Source organism: Trichomonas vaginalis, chromosome IV (genome assembly GCF_026262505.1).
Source record: "Trichomonas vaginalis G3 chromosome IV, whole genome shotgun sequence".
In the NCBI taxonomy this organism is placed as follows: Eukaryota; Parabasalia; order Trichomonadida; family Trichomonadidae; genus Trichomonas; species Trichomonas vaginalis.
In genome coordinates, this window is record NC_067206.1 from 3849725 (window position 1) to 3868525 (window position 18801).

The following is an 18801-nucleotide window of genomic DNA, read 5'->3' on the forward strand; positions in this document are numbered from 1 at the left end:
GTGCATCTACCCTACTTGTTTGAAGTTGTCAAAATACTCTGTTATTTTTTCTTTCAGTAATGTTAAGTCTTCTTTGAATGTAAGTATTGTACAACCTTTAATATCATAGTGTGTTTGAGGTAACGTATCTTGAACTATTTGTTTCACATCTTCATTTGGGGTCATTGAAATCGGTAAGTTTTCGCGATAGAACCAATTTCTGTCAGATTTGTAAATCTTAGCAAGGTCGTAAAAGCTTTTGTTGTTTCTTCTGACTAAATGCAACATAACCATATCTCTGTCTTCTTCTTTCTCCAACTCTTCAGTATAAATCATATACTTATAACTCTTTTCCTTACCTTTTGGTACCGAACGTGGTATTCTTTTCTGAATGACTTCATCTTTTGCTTGAAGTTTCTTTTCCATCTCTTTTCTCATTTCTGTATGTAAATCGTCAAGAAGTTTGTAAATATTCCAAGCATAACGTGGTGAAGCCCACATTGCAACTGCATTTACTAATAGTCTATGTACATACCAACCTCTCAAACCATTTGGCAAATTTTTATGATTTTCATGAGTTTTAGGCGACCCCGAAAAAGTCGGTCTCGCTGTGCTTCGCTCAAAAGTTCTTGTGTGCTTTGGTTTTTGAACCAATCGTCTGTATGTTTGGTATCTGGAGAAAAACAAGCCGTCAAAATACTTTGCATTTGGTACATATCGTCTTTGACCGAACGAATTAGACGCAATTGTTTGTTATACTGTATGTACTCGTATTCTTCATTTATAGCTTCATGGACTATAACTGTTGTTGTGTTCTCTGTTGTTGACATTACTGTCTTTACATACAAAATAAAAAAATAAATAAAAATAAAACTAACTTTATTTTTTCTATCTTAAGGAAATTCATGATTTTTGTGCTGAATTCAATAAAAATAATGTTTAGGTGAAGAGGTGAGATTTCACCTCTTTTTTTCACCTCATTTTTCACCTCATTTCTACCCCAGTTATTTTATAAACGTTTTACATGGTAAACGTTATTTTTTAAATTTTGTGAAAACTCAACGGTTTGACACATGCCCTAAAAATTATTTTACTCAGAATTTTGTTGCTGAATTCAATAAAAATATATTTTAGGTGAAGAGGTGAGATTTCACCTCTTTTTTCACCTAATTTTTCACCTCTTTTTTTCACAAGCGTTTTACATGAATTGTACGATGTATATTTGAAATCCTAAACAATTTCGTAGCTTCTATTTCTTCGCTGAGGATATCAAAAGTTTTAACAATGCCGAAGGTTTCTTTATACTTCTTCTTGACGTCAGATAGAAGGAAATCGTCAGCAGTTGGATAGTTTTTGTTCAGAAATGACAGCATGTCCATTTTATTTTCTACCGGCTTCTCTGCTTCTTTCTTTAAGTCAGCATAGTCGTTTCGCATACGTTCTATCTCTTTGACGGAGTAGTTATATTTCCTCATTGCTGCTTTACATTTAGAACATTGCGGATTCATTTTTGCGTTATATTCTGAAACCTTACCTGCTAAAACAACCAAGGCGTCAATGGTTTTCTTTAAATCTGAAGCAGTTGGTTTTATCTGTTCATTCCATACCTTACCTCTTCTATCTTTATCTCTTATCTGCCATACACATTTTGCAGCTAATGAAACAAAGTTGTCGTATGTCTTAAACCCCCCGATTTATATATGTCAGAGATGTTCTTATATACCATGTCGCAATCTTTGTCCATAACTTTATGGTTGCAATGATATCCTAGAAACTCATAATTTACCTTTCGTATGAACTTCTTTATTTCTACTGAGTCAGTTGGTTTCACTTCTATTTCATCGAATTCAGGAATAGTGAGCTTTTGTTGTTGGATTTCAGGTAGTTTAGGCAAATGGTCGATGAGGTCCTCCATTTCATAAAGATACTGTTCATTTTCTTCATCCTGTGCGGTACAGTCTAAATTACTTGTTAAAAGTTCTTGCTTTATTCTTTGTATTTCTGTTTCGAAAGTAGATGAAGAAGGAATGAAGCTTTTCATCTCTACTAACATAGATGTTGGATTCATGACTAACGAGTTTGGTGCTGTTGTTTGAATTGTTGTTGTGCCGATTGTTGACATTTCTGTTCTTTTATACAAAATAAAAAAATAAATAAAAATAAAACTAACTTTATTTTTTCTATCTTAAGGAAATTCATGAAAATTCAAGAGGGTAGAAATCGGGTTAGAAATCGGGTTAGAAATCGGGTTAGATCTAACCATCTACCCTAAACATTATTTTTGCTGAATTCAGCAACAAAATGAACGAGGTCAGGATGTATGTAAATACCTTTGAATTCATTTATAACGCCCTTAGTAAGCTCATAAAATGCTTGTTTTGAGGTCGAGCCACTTTTGGCTCCACCGTATTCTTTCAACCAAAACTCAAGAATTTCCTGCATGAATTTTGTATAAAAAGCAACAGTCCGAATTCCGGCGGTTGCTATATTCTTCACAAAATGCCTTATAATACTCTTCCCAGGACTTATTTTCCAACAACTTTCTAAAGTCTTTCCTAAACTGACTGACTGACTGACGGCACAAAGTGGCTTAACGAAAACATTAATATATAAAATTCATGAAAATTCAAGAGGGTGAAAAAACAGGTGAAAAAAGAGGTGAAATCTGACCTCTTCACCTAAATTATATTTTTTGGTCCGGGAACAACTTTCTCTCAATTGGAGCTGTAGCATACTCTTTGCGTAAGCGGTTCAGACCTTCTTCGAAGTCTTGGTCTCTCTTCGATTGAGATTGGAATTGGAATTGCTGGGGTGGAGCTTGCTGGAACAACCAAGGGTTGGGGAAGTAAGGCATAGGCTGAGGAGGGTAGTTCGGGAAGCCTTGTGGTGGGTAGTAACCTTGAGGTGGAAATTGGTAGTAATTCGGAGGTACTTGCTGGAACTGAGGTGCAGGGGCTGGTGCTTTAGGTTCCTCTGGTTTGGGAATGAACTCGGTTGGTGGGACGTCGGACATTGTCTTGAAACAGTACAAATATTGTTCTGAAGCAATGCAGGTCTTGTTCTGAAGCAGTGCAAGTCTTGTTCTGAAACAGTACAAATATTGTTCTGAAGCAGTGCAAGTCTTGTTCTGAAGCAGTGCAAGTCTTGTTCTGAAAAAGTGCAAGTATTGTTCTGAAAAAGTACAAGTATTGTTCTGAAACAGAAAATTTTTCTCACAAATTGAGAGCTTTTACGGGAAATTTGTTCTGAAAAAGTTCAAGTCTTGTTCTGAAAAAGTTCAAGTCTTGTTCTGAAACAGTACAAGTATTGTTCTGAAAAAGTACAAGACTAGTTCTGAAACAGTACAAGTATTGTTCTGAAAAAGTACAAGACTAGTTCTGAAACAGTACAAGTATTGTTCTGAAAAAGTACAAGACTAGTTCTGAAACAGAACAATGGACAACATCGAGCCATTAGATGAGGCAATTTACCTTATAGAGATAAATGAAGTTGTTAAGCAGTACTTGGGCAAGGACAAAGCCAACAAGTCCCTCGGCTTCTGGTTGTCTGGAAGAGGTGCGCTGAAAATCGAAATTGAAACCGGAATTCCAATTCAAATACCAGAAAACACTCCTGTAGACGACATAAAGGAGATGAAGAAAGAAGCTCTTCTCAAGTTCTTTGCAAAGCGCCCATGGATACAACTTCCAAACAGAGAGAGTCCAATTCCACGAATTATACAAATTCTCAGAGCACTGTTCCACTTCTCGGGTCAGCCGTTCTACATAACCTCAGAAGGCGACATCCAACCAGTTCAGTAAACCTTAACGTTTAACTTCACTTTTTTATGTTTTTTGTGAAAGTGTCAAAAATAAATTGTTTTCATGAGTTTTCTACGATGTTAGAAAAAATGTTATTTTCTAATATCTTCACATTCAATACTTTTTCAGCACTTTTCCGTAGTTATATATGAAAGACAATTCGAGATAAAAGTCATAGTACAATGGAATAATATGCTGCACACCATTTGTTGTGAACCAAACTTGAAAGTCAGAGAAACTGTTACTAGGTGGTTCGTAGAATTTAGAAGCAAAGTCATAAAGGTCCTTACCAATACATAGAAAACTATTGTTGCTTGAACTGAAACTTGCATGACACATAACATTTTGAGGGTCAAACACGTTTCTATAAACCATCAAATCTGCTGGTGGAAGTATAAATTTAAATGGACCATCTGGTGGTAATGGTTCGTTCTGGTTTAGTAACCGAAGAAATTGTGCCCAAGAACGTTTGTCTACTTCCCAAAATAAAAACTCTGTATCTCTTGGAGGGTTAATTTCAATCTTTTGAAATGAAACGGTGGAGTTCATCTTGTCATATTCTAGTTTCAGATAGTATGTTCCATTTAGTAAAGAGTCGTATTTTTCTTGAAATTCCCAATAATATTTGTTCATTTGAGTTTGAAAGTCATCTAGAGTTTTCTCAAGACTTTCGTCTGAACGAACTGTAAAGATTCTCATTTCGGCAAATTTGTCTATTAGACCATCAGAACCTTTATACTGCCATGAAAATATACTGCGAACATAAATGCGTTAGTTCTATTTGAAAACAAAACTCTTCTAAATCCTATTGCCTTTGCATCTGAAGGACTTTGAAGCCAACGAATTGGATAGTCAAACCTGTATGCTCGGGATGAAATTTCTTCATCTGAAATAGTCCTACCAGCATTTGTAAAGATATAGTCTAACGGTTTTGTATCTGCTACTTTTGTTCTTTGTTTTTCAACCTGAAGCATTTAATATATGTAAAAATATATTGTTTTAAAATGGTATGCCATTTCATATTTCTCATCTAACAAACAAGTTTCCCAACGGTCTTCTCCAACAAACTCAGCGTACATTTCAAATAAAATAAAAAAAATGTCACTTTTTTTAAAATAAATTTTTTATTTCATGCAATGTTTTATTTCTGTGCCGTCTTCAAGTATGCCCCAGGACTTACGCTTGGAGAGGACATGAACTTCGGAAAATACCTTATCTAGCTTAAAACAGCCCATCTTTTCACCGACCATTCCCATTTCAATGAGTTTGTTGTATCCTTCTTCGTTCGTCATGAGTGCGTCAATGTTCTCATAGTAAACCTTCACTTTCGATTTGACTTCGGAGAAGAATTTGTTGTAGTTGTCAAGGACTGCCTTTGCGAACTGAGGGTAAGACCAATGTTCGACAATAGGTTTTAATGTGGTTACTAAGCCACTTTGACCTTGAGTGAATTCGTACTTCAAAACAAAAGGAGAAAACCTTTCAACAAAGTTGTCGACCTTCTCATAATGTTTACTCTTCATCTCTTGAGGTTTCTTAATGGAATATCCCCATGTCGAATTCATAAGCAATTTGAGTGTCATTGCAAGTTTGGGGTTTGAAGCTTTCCTAATATCATACAGTTGTTGTATGACTTTTCCAACTGTATAGTTCCTTCCCGGGAACTCATCATCTTCGTTTGGAATTCCAGTCGGAATATATTGGACAAACCTCATGTATGCAGCGTTAAGGTCGACATAGTATATCTTTTTGTTTGAGTCGAACTTGTCGCAACCAATTGGTCCAGTTTGTGGAAATTCAAGTGAGTCTCTTATCTTCTGAGAAACTTCTCCTGTTATCTCATAAACATCGTCGAAGCAACCTGTTTCATATAAAACCTTCTGACCTAACTCAGATGCTCTCCAATACAATTTGACGTCAATTGGATGTCTCAATGGAAGTTTGTTTATAGCATCTTGAAGTTCTTGCAACCTCATTGGAAGTTCTTCTGGTTCAGGTTGGTATCCGAACATACAACCCCTTGTGGAACTGTGTACTTCTTTTGTACTAGAACTTTGTCTGGAACAACTTTTGGTCTTGCTAACAATGAAAAGTTTGTTTCGTCGTCTTTTGGTACAAAAGTTTCTGTCAGCTTGTCATCTGGAATTGGTTCCAACAAACCTTTCTCGAAAAGAATGTTTACAGCTCTGACAATGTTGCACTTGCCTTTTCCGAACAATGGGTTTGTAAGACTTTCGTTCAACATGAAGTGGTTGTGGACAATTACAATCTTCAACCATGGTAAGTCTTTGTCAACAACATAGTCGTCATGTGAAGAACCTTTAGCTGTAGGTATGTTGACTCGGATATTGACATTTGCCAACGGTGCAATTTTTGCCAATTGACCTCTGAGAATGTACCTTGTCTTCACACATGACTCAAGATACTTCATCTTCTCATCTGAAACAAGACCAGAGTTCCTGAGACATGTAAGAATGCAAGGTTCATTGACAATTGTTTCAATTGAATTGTAAATTCCATACCTTGTCAAGTCAATGTCAGACTTATTTATGAACGGGAAGTATCCAGCATGTTGTCTGACTGCTTGAGGGTTAGGTTGGTACCATTCGAACTTGACACTTGCAATTCCTTCAATTGCATTCAAAATGTCTGAGTCGGAGTCAACCATTTGTTCTCTCTTTGTAGTCTTGAAAGCGTCAAGAAGTTTTGCGGCTGTTTGTTCATTGCCATGTGCATAGTAAATGTGACCATCCAAATCTGTTATGGTCAATCTGAGATTGTGTCCTTTCTTATTTCCGTCTTGAATTGCAGCAAGTACTCCATGAAGCCTTCTTTGTTCTTTCCTTCGTCAAAGTTTACTGTAAAGGTTTGACCAGATGTAATTTGACTTCTAACTTCACGGTACTTTTCATATGCATATCTTGTTCTTTCCATGGGAGCATGTGCGTCTTCACCTTTTCCTTTTTTCCTTCTCAAAGGATGCAATTGTTCGTCATGTTTCCAGTAGAATCTGGCAAAGCCGTCGTGTCCTTCAACTTGAGGTTCACTAACATCGAAAGGCATGTCCATAAGACGTTCTTCTTCTAACCTCTCTAGTCTGTTTGGATAATTGGCACGTGCTGTTTCCAAATCCATTTCGTAGCGAAGACCAGACAATTTGTCATAGACTTTTATTGGCTTTCCCTTCCTATATTTAAAATTCTTCGAAACTCTCCAACCATATCTTTGCAACTCTACTTTTATTCTAGCAGACTTTCTATCCATTCTATATGGGGGCATTTTTATAAAAATAAAAAAATATGTTTTTTTTTCTTTACTTTACATAACCGCCTGCTGCCATAAGTCTTTGACGCCAACCCATACCAGCTAATGAAGGTTGACTTGGTTTAGTTTCCAAACTAAACTTTGGTTTTGGTTTATCTTCAGTTTTTGGTTTTTCTTCTTCTATCGGTTTTTCGTCACTTTTCGGTTCCTCTGACTTTACTTCACTTGCAGGAACAGTTGTGTCGTCAACATCTTCATAAATATCATATGCCATTTGTTTTTGTTTTCCTTTCAACTTTTTGTGTTTGTTGTAAAGTTTAGAATATTTCGACTCTAAGTCAATGAGATGTTCTATAATGAACTGTTGGTCAGTGAAGTAAACTTTTCCATCTATTGTCTCGAAAGCTCCTTCAGACTTCAATATTTTATTTGTGAGAGTCTGTTTCTTTTTTGAGATACTAGCCGTTCCATTTCTATGAAAAGTGACTTTATAGTTAGGGTTTGTATTTCCAGACCTGGCACTTTCTATTATTGAATTTTTCTCTTCATCTGTAAGTTCTTTGACAGGTTTTGACAATGGTTCTGAACTTTTTGTTTGTGGTGTCAAATCTACCGTTTCAACTTCTTCGGTCATTTCATCTCAGTAAAAAATTTTAGTTTGGTTTGTTTTCAACTGGTTGTTGTTGTGGAGGTGGGATGGTTCCTTTAATAATATCATTCAGTTTCACATGCTGAGCCTGACTATATGGTATCGGTTTAAATGCTGGAAGCCGACAAATCCATCTTGAACTCATTTGTCTCAATGCTGCATTGTTCATTTCATCTCAATAAAAAACTTTACATTCCCCACGTTTGAGGCGGTTGAGGTTGGTTATTGTTTACCCACTGTTGTGCATGGTTATATCCTCTGTTAAAGAATCTTTCACCTTGGTCCATATAGTGTCCTGCTTGGTTATAGTAGTCATTTGCTTTGTTATAATAATTTCCTGCTTGTCTTCCTACATTGTCCATCCATCCTTGAACTTTTCCTCTTGTTTCAGGATTTGGAATAAGATTTGTTGCATCTCGTGCTACATCCCAACCTTTCTGTACAGTTTGTATAATAGGTTGTGCTTTCTCTTTAAGTATACCTAATGTACTCAAAATCTTCCTTCCAACTCCAAATACACCTCTGGCTATTGTTCCCACTGCGGGCAAAAATCTGGATGCAACTCCTGCTAACGCGCCAAATAAACCCATTTCTTATAGGATAAAAATGACGAATCCGAACAAGGACCCCTATGTTTCTAAGGCAACAAAGAAAGCACTTATGATAAAAATCTTTAGTTCAACACCAAATGCTTGGTTTATGGATATCTTGGAAAACATTCCGAGAGTTAGAACAGATGGACCACCATACTGGTTAATATTTGTTGGTCAAAACACAAGATACTGTGAAGCCATACCATTATGGTCCAAAAATATTTTAGATGTGAAAACTGCTTTGACAATATTCGTTGACAAATACCATCCAACAAAACTGACATCTGACTGTGAAAGTTCTTTCAAATCAGATGATGTAAAAAACTATCTGCGTTCAAAAAATGTAAACCAATATTTCATTGTCGACCAAAACCATTCTGCTCTTGGTGTCATTGACGGTTGTATAAAAATGTTAAGAGACTTAAACCAACCACAAGGTGGTGAAGCAAATGAAATGTCATATGACGACAAATATAGACACTTCTCCATGGCAAAGATGAGACAAGTTTTAAATATTTACAATAGCCGTAAACAAAAAGGTTTGGGAAACCACTCCCCCGAAGAAATGAAAACAACCCTGACTTAGAGAAAGACTATATATTTAATAATTTAGTCAAAAGAGACAAACAAGAAAGAATGCCGGGCTTCAAACTTCAGAAAGGTGACAAAGTAAAAATAGAAATACCTAAACGCGACCCATATGAAAATACTATTGACTATGACAACAATGGGAACCCGACAGGTACTCACATTCGTGTTCGTAAAAATAGAAGAAAGTATACAAGAGAATATTATGAAGTTTTAGGCAAACATGGCAAAATGTACAGACTGCAAGCAGAAGATAAAACTACTATTGTCAGACCTCGTTTCAAACTTGTCAAAGTTCAAGGTGGTATACTTTCAAAGACAGTTCCTAACAAATATAAGACAACTCCTGACGAATATGCTAAAGAAGTTGAAAATGACGACTAAGCAATTCTATACCATGCGTAAACTGTCATGTAAGGTGGCATGTATTCTTTACTTTGTCCCGTTGTTTGCGTATATCCTGAAACGAAATGTGTATGGTTTCCTTCTCCCTGAGTGTCACTCCAATAACAATTTATAGCAAACTGAACGTCGTCTTTAACATCATATCCTTTACCTTTTGTCATTCCTGACCAATCCCAATTATCTATGCTTATGCCAACCTGCTTGAGATGTACTTAAATCTATGTAATGACTGTGTGCAGGTAAATTTTCACCTGAAATCGTTTTACTTCCACCTGTTTCCTTTGAAGAGTTTCACAATACAAAACCTGTCGACTATTTGTTCCCATGCACCAACACCAAACATTACTTGAGGACCTCTTGCATCCATAGATGTATAAATAGAACCTACTGGGTTCATTAAATCAAACATATGAGATATTATAGGATTGTCTCTTTTGAACTTAAAATATAGTGCAACTATTTCAGGTTTCTTCTGGTTTGTGTCAGAATATTTTTTATAATATAATCTTATTTTTCAGGGTAGGTAAAATCTTGACTATAATATTTATTTCTGTCATCTGTATAATAATATACTATTCTCGTTTTTTCTATTGTATTATATCTTTTATATCTATAATAATCTAAATATATGTTAGCTTTTGTTCATCTACACGTGGGTTCTGTCGTCATCTCCATAGTCATAATAATGTGGTGCTGGAGCTGGGTCAGGCAATGTCATATCTGCCATTTCATAAACTCTTAAATATTTCTTTTGTTCGTCTCCATATAAGTTTAAGTAGCAGTTGTTGTCTAATGGAACTTTAACTTGTGTACCATCATTCTTTTTATAGCTTACATACATTTCATTGTTATTTTTCGGAATGAGTTTATACCGTGTACCATTTTCTAAGGACTGTACCAACTGCCATCTAAAATATTTATTTTCTTCATTGACAGAAAAGTCACCAATAATAGTTTCAATATTTTTTGTTCCTATCAAACTTTGGTATATTTCATTGACATATGTTTTATCTGCTTTATTTTCAAGGCTAACGTTTAAGTCTGTTATTTCAGAAGATGTATGTGTATGTCCAACGGCACTTTTCCTGTTTAAGGTTTCTTGTAAGTTTGTAATATCAGATATAGAATGTGTATGTCCAACGTCACTTTTCCTGTTTAAGGTTAGTTGTAAGTTTGTAATATTTGCAATGGTATGTGTATGTCCAACGTCACTTTTCCTGTTTAAGGTTAGTTGTAAGTTTGTAATATTTGCAATGGTATGTGTATGTCCAACGTCACTTTTCCTGTTTAAGGTTAGTTGTAAGTTTGTAATATTTGCAATGGTATGTGTATGTCCAACGTCACTTTTCCTGTTTAAGGTTTCTTGTAAGTTTGTAATATCAGATATAGAATGTGTATGAGTCTTATCTGCTTTTGTCTCTAATGTTTCCTTAAGACTTGGTATTTGGTTAATATAATGTATATGAGTCTTTTTAGAATATTCGTTTTCAGCTCTTGTCACTTCACTTGACATTTTATTGTCAACATATGTTTTGTCTGCTAGTTCAGGATGAGTATGTTCTTTTGTTGCATAAGCTTTGTTAGCTCTTTCTTCTTCTTTTGCTATTGCATCGTCTACATATTCTTTGTCAGCTTTGTTGTCAACATCTGCTTTCAAAAGAAGTTCATTTATAGGTTTCTCGTTTAAAGTTCCTTTTGTTGGATTTATACAGACAGTATGGTTCTTCTTGTCTTGAAACAGAAACTCATCTGTCATTGGGTTTAATGTCAGTTTTAAGTTTCCTTCTTTCAATGACTCAGATATCTTAGAATAGTTTGAAAAGTTTGTTGTGTTCTTATTTAGAGCTTGCATAATGAGTTGTCGGTTGTGTTGTATTTCTCTCATAGACGCTGTTTCATTTGACATTTTTATTATAGATAAAATATGCTTCCAATAGAAAAAGAAAATTCTAGAGTTGCTACAACTAAACCATTAGATGAACTTTTTACCAATGTAGGTCAAAAGTTTGAGACAGATACCGTAAAGCATGAAGGCTATCGTTTTGACTACCCGTTAAGATGGTTAAGAGACCCATCCGTCACAAAAGCTATTGGCTTTCGTAGAATGAAGTTCATTTCAGAAGCCATACATGGTTTCCCATTTACGGTCGGTTTTGAAGTTCGATACTATAACAAAGAAAAACGTATGTATGAGAAATTTGAACAGGGAAAACTTTTACAAGTTAGTTTGCTTATAAACTTAGAAACAACTCTTCAAGCTTTTCAAGAAAAAATAAACGATATCTATATCGAATATGCAAACCAGTATAACATTGACGAAGGAGAGTACCATCTCGATATTATATATGACAGGAAAAATGCAACTGTTAAAATCAATAGAATAGAAGACCTTGGAGAAAACGTTTATATTTCTACAAAATATAACAACTTGGCATGGTATAGATTTATGAGGATGTTAAATCAGCCTGCAGCATATCCAATACACCCGGACTATTATGAAGTCGAAAACCCTAATGGAACATATGAAAATATTTTCGACCAAGATGCTATTATTGTTCATGCTTCATTTTCTGGTGCGCAAAACTCTTTCTTATGTCTGATGAATGACTTTTACGAAAAACCTACAAAGTTATATGAACCGCCGAGTGGAAGTATTTCAGACTTTCAAGTATGGTTTACTACAGATGGAAGAAAAAGAATAATTCCATTATACCATGCGTTTTACTTAGAACTTAGTTTCATATACAACTACTATCGAACGGTAAAAATATAATTTTTTAATACGGTTGAGGTGTTGGATTTGGTTGCCAACTAGACTGTGGTGCAGGTTCAGGCTGTTGTATAACAGGAGCTTGTTCTTCTGGTTCAGGGTCTTTAGGTATAATACCAACAAACTGACCTACTCTTTTACCAATATTTTTGACTCCGTTCCAAATTCCTTTTCCTACGGTTTTGACGCCATTCCATATACCTCTTCCAACTCTTCTGAAGAAGTTTCCAATACTACTGAAGAAACCCATTTTACTATATGTAAAAATCTAATGTCCACCTAGTCTCTTACGTTTCCTGTTGAGTTCCATAGCATTCTTTAACTGCAGCTCATACATTCTGTTTCTCCTCTGGTAGAAAACATATTCTGGGTCAACTCCTGTGTTCGCGTCATCTGCATAAAGTTGTTTATATCCCACTTCAGGGTTTGTATAAAACTCTTTCCATCTCATATTTGCATACCATGGTGGCAAACCTAACGCAGCGTCATTTGACATGGCAGTTTGCATTTGTACATCTGTTGGCACTTGACCATAGTTTGCCATTGCAGTTTGTATTCTAACTTCATTTGGAATATTCTCTGGGTTTGGTTGTCCAGGTTGCTGTGCATTCGCTAAGTTCTGTGCGTCCATTTAATATTAGATAAAAATATCTCTTACGAGTACATATGCTGAACATTTGCAGGCATTGGTTCATCTTCATATTCTCTGTACTTTTCTGCCACGTCAAATAAATAAATGACACAATGGAAAAAACCTAAAACAAGTAGTCCTATTTCAAACCACATTTACTTACTAATAAAATTTCTTTATTGTGACACTTTCTCCGGTTTATAGGACCTCTCTCATATTCTATCTTGTCATATCTAAACTCATAGTCATGTATGTCCTCTAACCATCTCATAACGGTTTCCAAACCACTTTTATCGGATGTAAAGTAAAAGCATGGATGGTTATGTATAACGTCTAAAGTTTCTAAAGAGTCTCTCAAAGTCCAGTCTACTTGGTATTGAAAATCCCATGTGTTATAGAACGGCGGGTCCACTATAAAGAAAACATTTTCCTTGTCTTTATATTTTTCATACAACTCTGTCCAATGACATCTCACAAACTCTATACCCTCAATATATTTTTCTATGTCCTCTTTGAAAACATTTGTATAGTTAAGATATAAAACGTTTGACATAAGTGTTTCAATGTCATGAACTCTTATAGAACCACTATATAATAGTCTAGCAGATATACTATCCCAGTCTATATATTCTGCTTTTTTCAAAACCTCTCTGACAATATTTTTCTTATCTAATGGTATACGTTCCATCTTACCTATAGGTATCTTTTCTTTTAACTCTTTCAATATATTGTTTGTGTCTGGAATATGTTTGAGACGGTCCATATAGTTGTCGAAGTCATTGCATATAATCTTTGAGTCTGGGAATATTGTATGACATAAATGGGATATATAGAAACTTCCACCGAACAAATCTACAAATGTTAGACCATTCGGTAGTTTCTTAAGTTCTCTCAATATAATATCTTTACATCTACTCTTATTTCCAAAGAAGGGTAACGGTGGTTTTGTAAAATTCATTTATATATAATAATAAAAATGTTTTTACCCGAAAAGTGACAGAAAAGTGACAAAACATGAAAACATATATAATTTGTGAAAAGCGACATAAAAAGTGACATTTAAAAAAGTGACACCATTAATATGATGTAAATAACAACGGTTTTGGTTTTGTCACCGGCTGGTCGGCTGGGGTTCGGTCCTCCTCTTGGGTTTTGGGCAAAATTTCTTATGGGCTAGAGGGCGCAACGCGCCTGGAAGCCCCACTACCTTTTTTTAGGCCCCTTCTAAATCAAAATCCCAAATTCAAATTCCTAATTTACTAGCAAACCCTATTCTAATTCAATTATTCCAATATTGTCACTTTTCGACCCTATATCGGCAATATGGATAAACTTGGTTATTCCAATTCCAAAAAAAGTGCCATATTCTAAATTATAGTTTATTCGGATTAACACCTACTGTTAATAATTAAAAAGTTGATTTTCTAAAACCCCAATATTTACAGTAGGTGTTTGTACAAAATTAAAATCCGATATATAAGATATCTGAGTATATAAGAATTTCCGAAAAAGTGACACCCAAAAAGTGACACTTTCAATAGGGAGTAACACTTAAAAAGTGACAATTTAAAATTCACAATAAATAAAAATAATAATTTTTTTAGTCTATTAAATTATTCTTTTCTTTGAAATCCTCTAAAAATTCTTCGAAATGTTCTAAAATATAATCTGGAGAATTATAACAAAATTCATTAATTTCTAACATATACGTATCTAACAATTCATTTGGAATTTCAAACGATCTTAAATATGTAATTGAATTTTGTATAAAAAAAAAAAAAGGAAGTGGGGCCTCCAGGCACTTCGTGCCCTCTAGCCCTGAAGATGTTTAGTATAAATGAAGTATAAAATGAAGTTTTTTTGGGTATAGGGGGCTTCCCAGGGGCTGCGCCCCTTCTAGCCCATAAAAATTTTTGAGAGTCGTCGTCGTTGACTTTTTTGGTAGAGCACTCAAAATAGTAGAACTTTGTCCGGACAAGTAAGGGTCTATCGTCGCTACAGAAAAGTTACGGGCGTTCCAAGGAAGTATACTTTGAGAAGCCTTTTCTCCATTTTAAAACAAGATAGGACGGTTATTTTACAAAACCGACAAGACTTTGACCGAGTAGTTTTCATGTTTTGTCACTTTTCTGTCACTTTTCAGGTAAAAACATTTTTATTATATATATAAAATGAATTTTACAAAACCACCGTTACCCTTCTTTGGAAATAAGAGTAGATGTAAAGATATTATATTGAGAGAACTTAAGAAACTACCGAATGGTCTAACATTTGTAGATTTGTTCGGTGGAAGTTTCTATATATCTCATTTGTGCCATACAATATTCCCAGACTCAAAGATTATATGCAATGACTTCGACAACTATATGGACCGTCTCAAACATATTCCAGACACAAACAATATATTGAAAGAGTTAAAAGAAAAGATACCTATAGGTAAGATGGAACGTATACCATTAGATAAGAAAAATATTGTCAGAGAGGTTTTGAAAAAAGCAGAATATATAGACTGGGATAGTATATCTGCTAGACTATTATATAGTGGTTCTATAAGAGTTCATGACATTGAAACACTTATGTCAAACGTTTTATATCTTAACTATACAAATGTTTTCAAAGAGGACATAGAAAAATATATTGAGGGTATAGAGTTTGTGAGATGTCGTTGGACAGAGTTGTATGAAAAATATAAAGACAAGGAAAATATTTTCTTTATAGTGGACCCGCCGTTCTATAACACATGGGATTTTCAATACCAAGTAGACTGGACTTTGAGAGACTCTTTAGAAACTTTAGACGTTATACATAACCATCCATGCTTTTACTTTACATCCGATAAAAGTGGTTTGGAAACCGTTATGAGATGGTTAGAGGACATACATGACTATGAGTTTAGATATGACAAGATAGAATATGAGAGAGGTCCTATAAACCGGAGAAAGTGTCACAATAAAGAAATTTTATTAGTAAGTAAATGTGGTTTGAAATAGGACTACTTGTTTTAGGTTTTTTCCATTGTGTCATTTATTTATTTGACGTGGCAGAAAAGTACAGAGAATATGAAGATGAACCAATGCCTGCAAATGTTCAGCATATGTACTCGTAAGAGATATTTTTATCTAATATTAAATGGACGCACAGAACTTAGCGAATGCACAGCAACCTGGACAACCAAACCCAGAGAATATTCCAAATGAAGTTAGAATACAAACTGCAATGGCAAACTATGGTCAAGTGCCAACAGATGTAACAAATGCAAACTGCCATGTCAAATGACGCTGCGTTAGGTTTGCCACCATGGTATGCAAATATGAGATGGAAAGAGTTTTATACAAACCCTGAAGTGGGATATAAACAACTTTATGCAGATGACGCGAACACAGGAGTTGACCCAGAATATGTTTTCTACCAGAGGAGAAACAATGTATGAGCTGCAGTTAAAGAATGCTATGGAACTCAACAGGAAACGTAAGAGACTAGGTGGACATTAGATTTTTACATATAGTAAAATGGGTTTCTTCAGTAGTATTGGAAACTTCTTCAGAAGAGTTGGAAGAGGTATATGGAATGGAATAAAAACCGTAGGAAGAGGAATTTGGAACGGAGTCAAAAATATTGGTAAAAGAGTAGGTCAGTTCGTTGGTATTATACCTAAAGACCCTGAACCAGAAGAACAAGCTCCTGTTATACAACAGCCTGAACCTGCACCACAGTCTAGTTGGCAACCAAATCCAACACCTCAACCGTATTAAAAAATTATATTTTTACCGTTCGATAGTAGTTGTATATGAAACTAAGTTCTAAGTAAAACGCATGGTATAATGGAACTATTCTCTTTCTTCCATCTGTTGTAAACCATACTTGAAAGTCTGAAATACTTCCACTTGGTGGTTCATATAGCTTTGTAGGTTTTTCGTAAAAGTCATTCATCAGACATAAGAAAGAGTTTTGCGCACCAGAAAATGAAGCATGAACTATAATAGCATCTGAATCGAAAATATTTTCATATGTTCCATTAGGGTTTTCGACTTCATAATAGTCCGGGTGTACTGGATATTCTGCAGGCTGATTTAACATCCTCATAAATCTATACCATGCCAAGTTGTTATATTTTGTAGAAATATAAACGTTTTCTCCAAGGTCTTCTATTCTATTGATTTTAACAGTTGCATTTTTCCTGTCATATATAATATCGAGATGGTACTCTCCTTCGTCAATGTTATACTGGTTTGCATATTCGATATAGATATCGTTTATTTTTTCTTGAAAAGCTTGAAGAGTTGTTTCTAAGTTTATAAGCAAACTAACTTGTAAAAGTTTTCCCTGTTCAAATTTCTCATACATACGTTTTTCTTTGTTATAGTATCGAACTTCAAAACCGACCGTAAATGGGAAACCATGTATGGCTTCTGAAATGAACTTCATTCTACGAAAGCCAATAGCTTTTGTGACGGATGGGTCTCTTAACCATCTTAACGGGTAGTCAAAACGATAGCCTTCATGCTTTACGGTATCTGTCTCAAACTTTTGACCTACATTGGTAAAAAGTTCATCTAATGGTTTAGTTGTAGCAACTCTAGAATTTTCTTTTTCTATTGGAAGCATATTTTATCTATAATAAAAATGTCAAATGAAACAGCGTCTATGAGAGAAATACAACACAACCGACAACTCATTATACAAGCTCTAAATAAGAACACAACAAACTTTTCAAACTATTCTAAGATATCTGAGTCATTGAAAGAAGGAAACTTAAAACTGACATTAAACCCAATGACAGATGAGTTTCTGTTTCAAGACAAGAAGAACCATACTGTTTGTATAAATCCAACAAAAGGAACTTTAAACGAGAAACCTATAAAAGAACTTCTTTTGAAAGCAGATGTTGACAACAAAGCAGACAAAACATATGTAGACGATGCAATAGCAAAAGAAGAAGAAAGAGCTAACAAAGCTTATGCAACAAAAGAACATACTCATCCTGAACTAGCAGACAAAACATATGTTGACAATAAAATGTCAAGTGAAGTGACAAGAGCTGAAAACGAATATTCTAAAAAGACTCATACACATACCATTGCAAATATTACAAACTTACAAGAAACCTTAAACAGTAAAAGTGACGTTGGACATACACATACCATTGCAAATATTACAAACTTACAACTAACCTTAAACAGGAAAAGTGACGTTGGACATACACTTACCATTGCAAATATTACAAACTTACAAGAAACCTTAAACAGGAAAAGTGACGTTGGACATACACATACAAGTTTTACAACTTTTACAGCAGACGACATAATATTGAACTTTGACCTTGGTTCAAGTGCACCTTTAGAGAATCCAAGTACAAGCGTAAAAGATACACTAAACAATTTAGATAACAGTTGCAGGAACATTGAAAGTCATGCCAGAAACTTTGAAGCATATGAACTACCAGCAATGTTAGATAAGAAGGCAGACAAAACAGAGCTTCAAACATTAAAGACAGAAATACTTCAAACATTATATCCTATAGGCTCTATTTATACGTCAATGAACTCTACCAGACCAGAAACAGTTCTGGGTTTTGGTACGTGGACTCAAATAGTCGACAGGTTTTTGTATTGTGCAAACTCTTCAAAGGAAACAGGTGGAAGTAAAACGATTTCAGGTGAAAATTTACCTGCGCATAGTCACTACATAGATTTAAGTACATCTCAAGCAGGTTGGCATAGTCATAGATATTGGAATTGGTCAGCAATGACAAAAGGTAAAGGATATGATGTTAAAGACAACGTTCAGTTTGCTATAAATTGTTACTGGAGTAACACTGAGGGAGGAGGAAACCATACACATCGCGTTTCAGGGTATACGCAAACAACGGGACAAAGTAAAGAATACATGCCACCTTACATGACAGTTTACGCATGGTATAGAATTGCTTAGTCGTCATTTTCAACTTCTTTAGCATATTCGTCAGGAGTTGTCTTATATTTGTTAGGAACTGTCTTTGAAAGTATACCACCTTGAACTTTGACAAGTTTGAAACGAGGTCTGACAATAGTAGTTTTATCTTCTGCTTGCAGTCTGTACATTTTGCCATGTTTGCCTAAAACTTCATAATATTCTCTTGTATA

The 18801-nt window shown here is 34.9% G+C and overlaps 11 protein-coding genes and 5 pseudogenes across 16 annotated transcripts, besides 4 other annotated features; 3 read left to right on the forward strand and 13 right to left on the reverse strand.

The window, feature by feature from the left end:
- Positions 1-10677: part of a mobile genetic element that runs on past the window's edge.
- Positions 7-809, reverse strand: TVAGG3_0023960 (annotated as a pseudogene). The gene has a single exon. A coding segment is annotated over exon 1 (803 nt).
- TVAGG3_0023970 (organellar and viral DNA polymerase type B) lies at positions 1167-1415 on the reverse strand (the record flags this gene model as incomplete). The annotated part of the gene is made up of 1 exon (XM_051220227.1): positions 1167-1415. One exon carries the CDS (start codon positions 1413-1415, stop codon positions 1167-1169), a length of 249 nt encoding a protein of 82 aa, XP_051105213.1.
- TVAGG3_0023980 (organellar and viral DNA polymerase type B) lies at positions 1634-2101 on the reverse strand (the record flags this gene model as incomplete). Its single annotated transcript, XM_051220228.1, has 1 exon — positions 1634-2101. One exon carries the CDS (start codon positions 2099-2101, stop codon positions 1634-1636), a length of 468 nt encoding a protein of 155 aa, XP_051105214.1.
- Positions 2943-3122, reverse strand: TVAGG3_0023990 (annotated as a pseudogene). The gene has a single exon. A coding segment is annotated over exon 1 (180 nt).
- Positions 3414-3779, forward strand: TVAGG3_0024000 (uncharacterized protein; the record flags this gene model as incomplete). The annotated part of the gene is made up of 1 exon (XM_051220229.1): positions 3414-3779. One exon carries the CDS (start codon positions 3414-3416, stop codon positions 3777-3779), a length of 366 nt encoding a protein of 121 aa, XP_051105215.1.
- On the reverse strand, positions 3894-4478 carry TVAGG3_0024010 (uncharacterized protein; the record flags this gene model as incomplete). Its single annotated transcript, XM_051220230.1, has 1 exon — positions 3894-4478. The coding sequence occupies one exon, from the start codon at positions 4476-4478 to the stop codon at positions 3894-3896; it is 585 nt and encodes a 194-aa protein (XP_051105216.1).
- On the reverse strand, positions 4904-5071 carry TVAGG3_0024020 (uncharacterized protein; the record flags this gene model as incomplete). Its single annotated transcript, XM_051220231.1, has 1 exon — positions 4904-5071. One exon carries the CDS (start codon positions 5069-5071, stop codon positions 4904-4906), a length of 168 nt encoding a protein of 55 aa, XP_051105217.1.
- On the reverse strand, positions 5426-5791 carry TVAGG3_0024030 (annotated as a pseudogene). Its single transcript has one exon. A coding segment is annotated over exon 1 (366 nt).
- TVAGG3_0024040 lies at positions 7189-7677 on the reverse strand (annotated as a pseudogene). Its single transcript has one exon. A coding segment is annotated over exon 1 (489 nt).
- Positions 7697-7861, reverse strand: TVAGG3_0024050 (uncharacterized protein; the record flags this gene model as incomplete). The annotated part of the gene is made up of 1 exon (XM_001286045.2): positions 7697-7861. One exon carries the CDS (start codon positions 7859-7861, stop codon positions 7697-7699), a length of 165 nt encoding a protein of 54 aa, XP_001286046.2.
- Positions 7881-8282, reverse strand: TVAGG3_0024060 (uncharacterized protein; the record flags this gene model as incomplete). Its single annotated transcript, XM_051220232.1, has 1 exon — positions 7881-8282. The coding sequence occupies one exon, from the start codon at positions 8280-8282 to the stop codon at positions 7881-7883; it is 402 nt and encodes a 133-aa protein (XP_051105218.1).
- Positions 10678-11202: 525 nt separating the features above from the next.
- TVAGG3_0024070 lies at positions 11203-11987 on the forward strand (annotated as a pseudogene). Its single transcript has one exon. A coding segment is annotated over exon 1 (785 nt).
- Positions 11988-12055: 68 nt separating this feature from the next.
- On the reverse strand, positions 12056-12298 carry TVAGG3_0024080 (serine threonine-protein phosphatase family; the record flags this gene model as incomplete). Its single annotated transcript, XM_001304758.2, has 1 exon — positions 12056-12298. One exon carries the CDS (start codon positions 12296-12298, stop codon positions 12056-12058), a length of 243 nt encoding a protein of 80 aa, XP_001304759.2.
- An 18-nt stretch (positions 12299-12316) lies between these two features.
- On the reverse strand, positions 12317-12592 carry TVAGG3_0024090 (uncharacterized protein; the record flags this gene model as incomplete). Its single annotated transcript, XM_051220233.1, has 1 exon — positions 12317-12592. The coding sequence occupies one exon, from the start codon at positions 12590-12592 to the stop codon at positions 12317-12319; it is 276 nt and encodes a 91-aa protein (XP_051105219.1).
- Positions 12593-14166: 1574 nt separating this feature from the next.
- Positions 14167-14196: a terminal%2Cinverted (terminal inverted repeat of MuDR-2_TvMULE3 transposon ID:TVAGG3_0024100).
- Positions 14167-14447: a mobile genetic element.
- A 1741-nt stretch (positions 14448-16188) lies between these two features.
- Positions 16189-16431, forward strand: TVAGG3_0024110 (serine threonine-protein phosphatase family; the record flags this gene model as incomplete). The annotated part of the gene is made up of 1 exon (XM_051220234.1): positions 16189-16431. One exon carries the CDS (start codon positions 16189-16191, stop codon positions 16429-16431), a length of 243 nt encoding a protein of 80 aa, XP_051105220.1.
- Positions 16432-16435: 4 nt separating this feature from the next.
- Positions 16436-17284, reverse strand: TVAGG3_0024120 (uncharacterized protein; the record flags this gene model as incomplete). The annotated part of the gene is made up of 1 exon (XM_051220235.1): positions 16436-17284. One exon carries the CDS (start codon positions 17282-17284, stop codon positions 16436-16438), a length of 849 nt encoding a protein of 282 aa, XP_051105221.1.
- A 450-nt stretch (positions 17285-17734) lies between these two features.
- Positions 17735-18801: part of a mobile genetic element that runs on past the window's edge.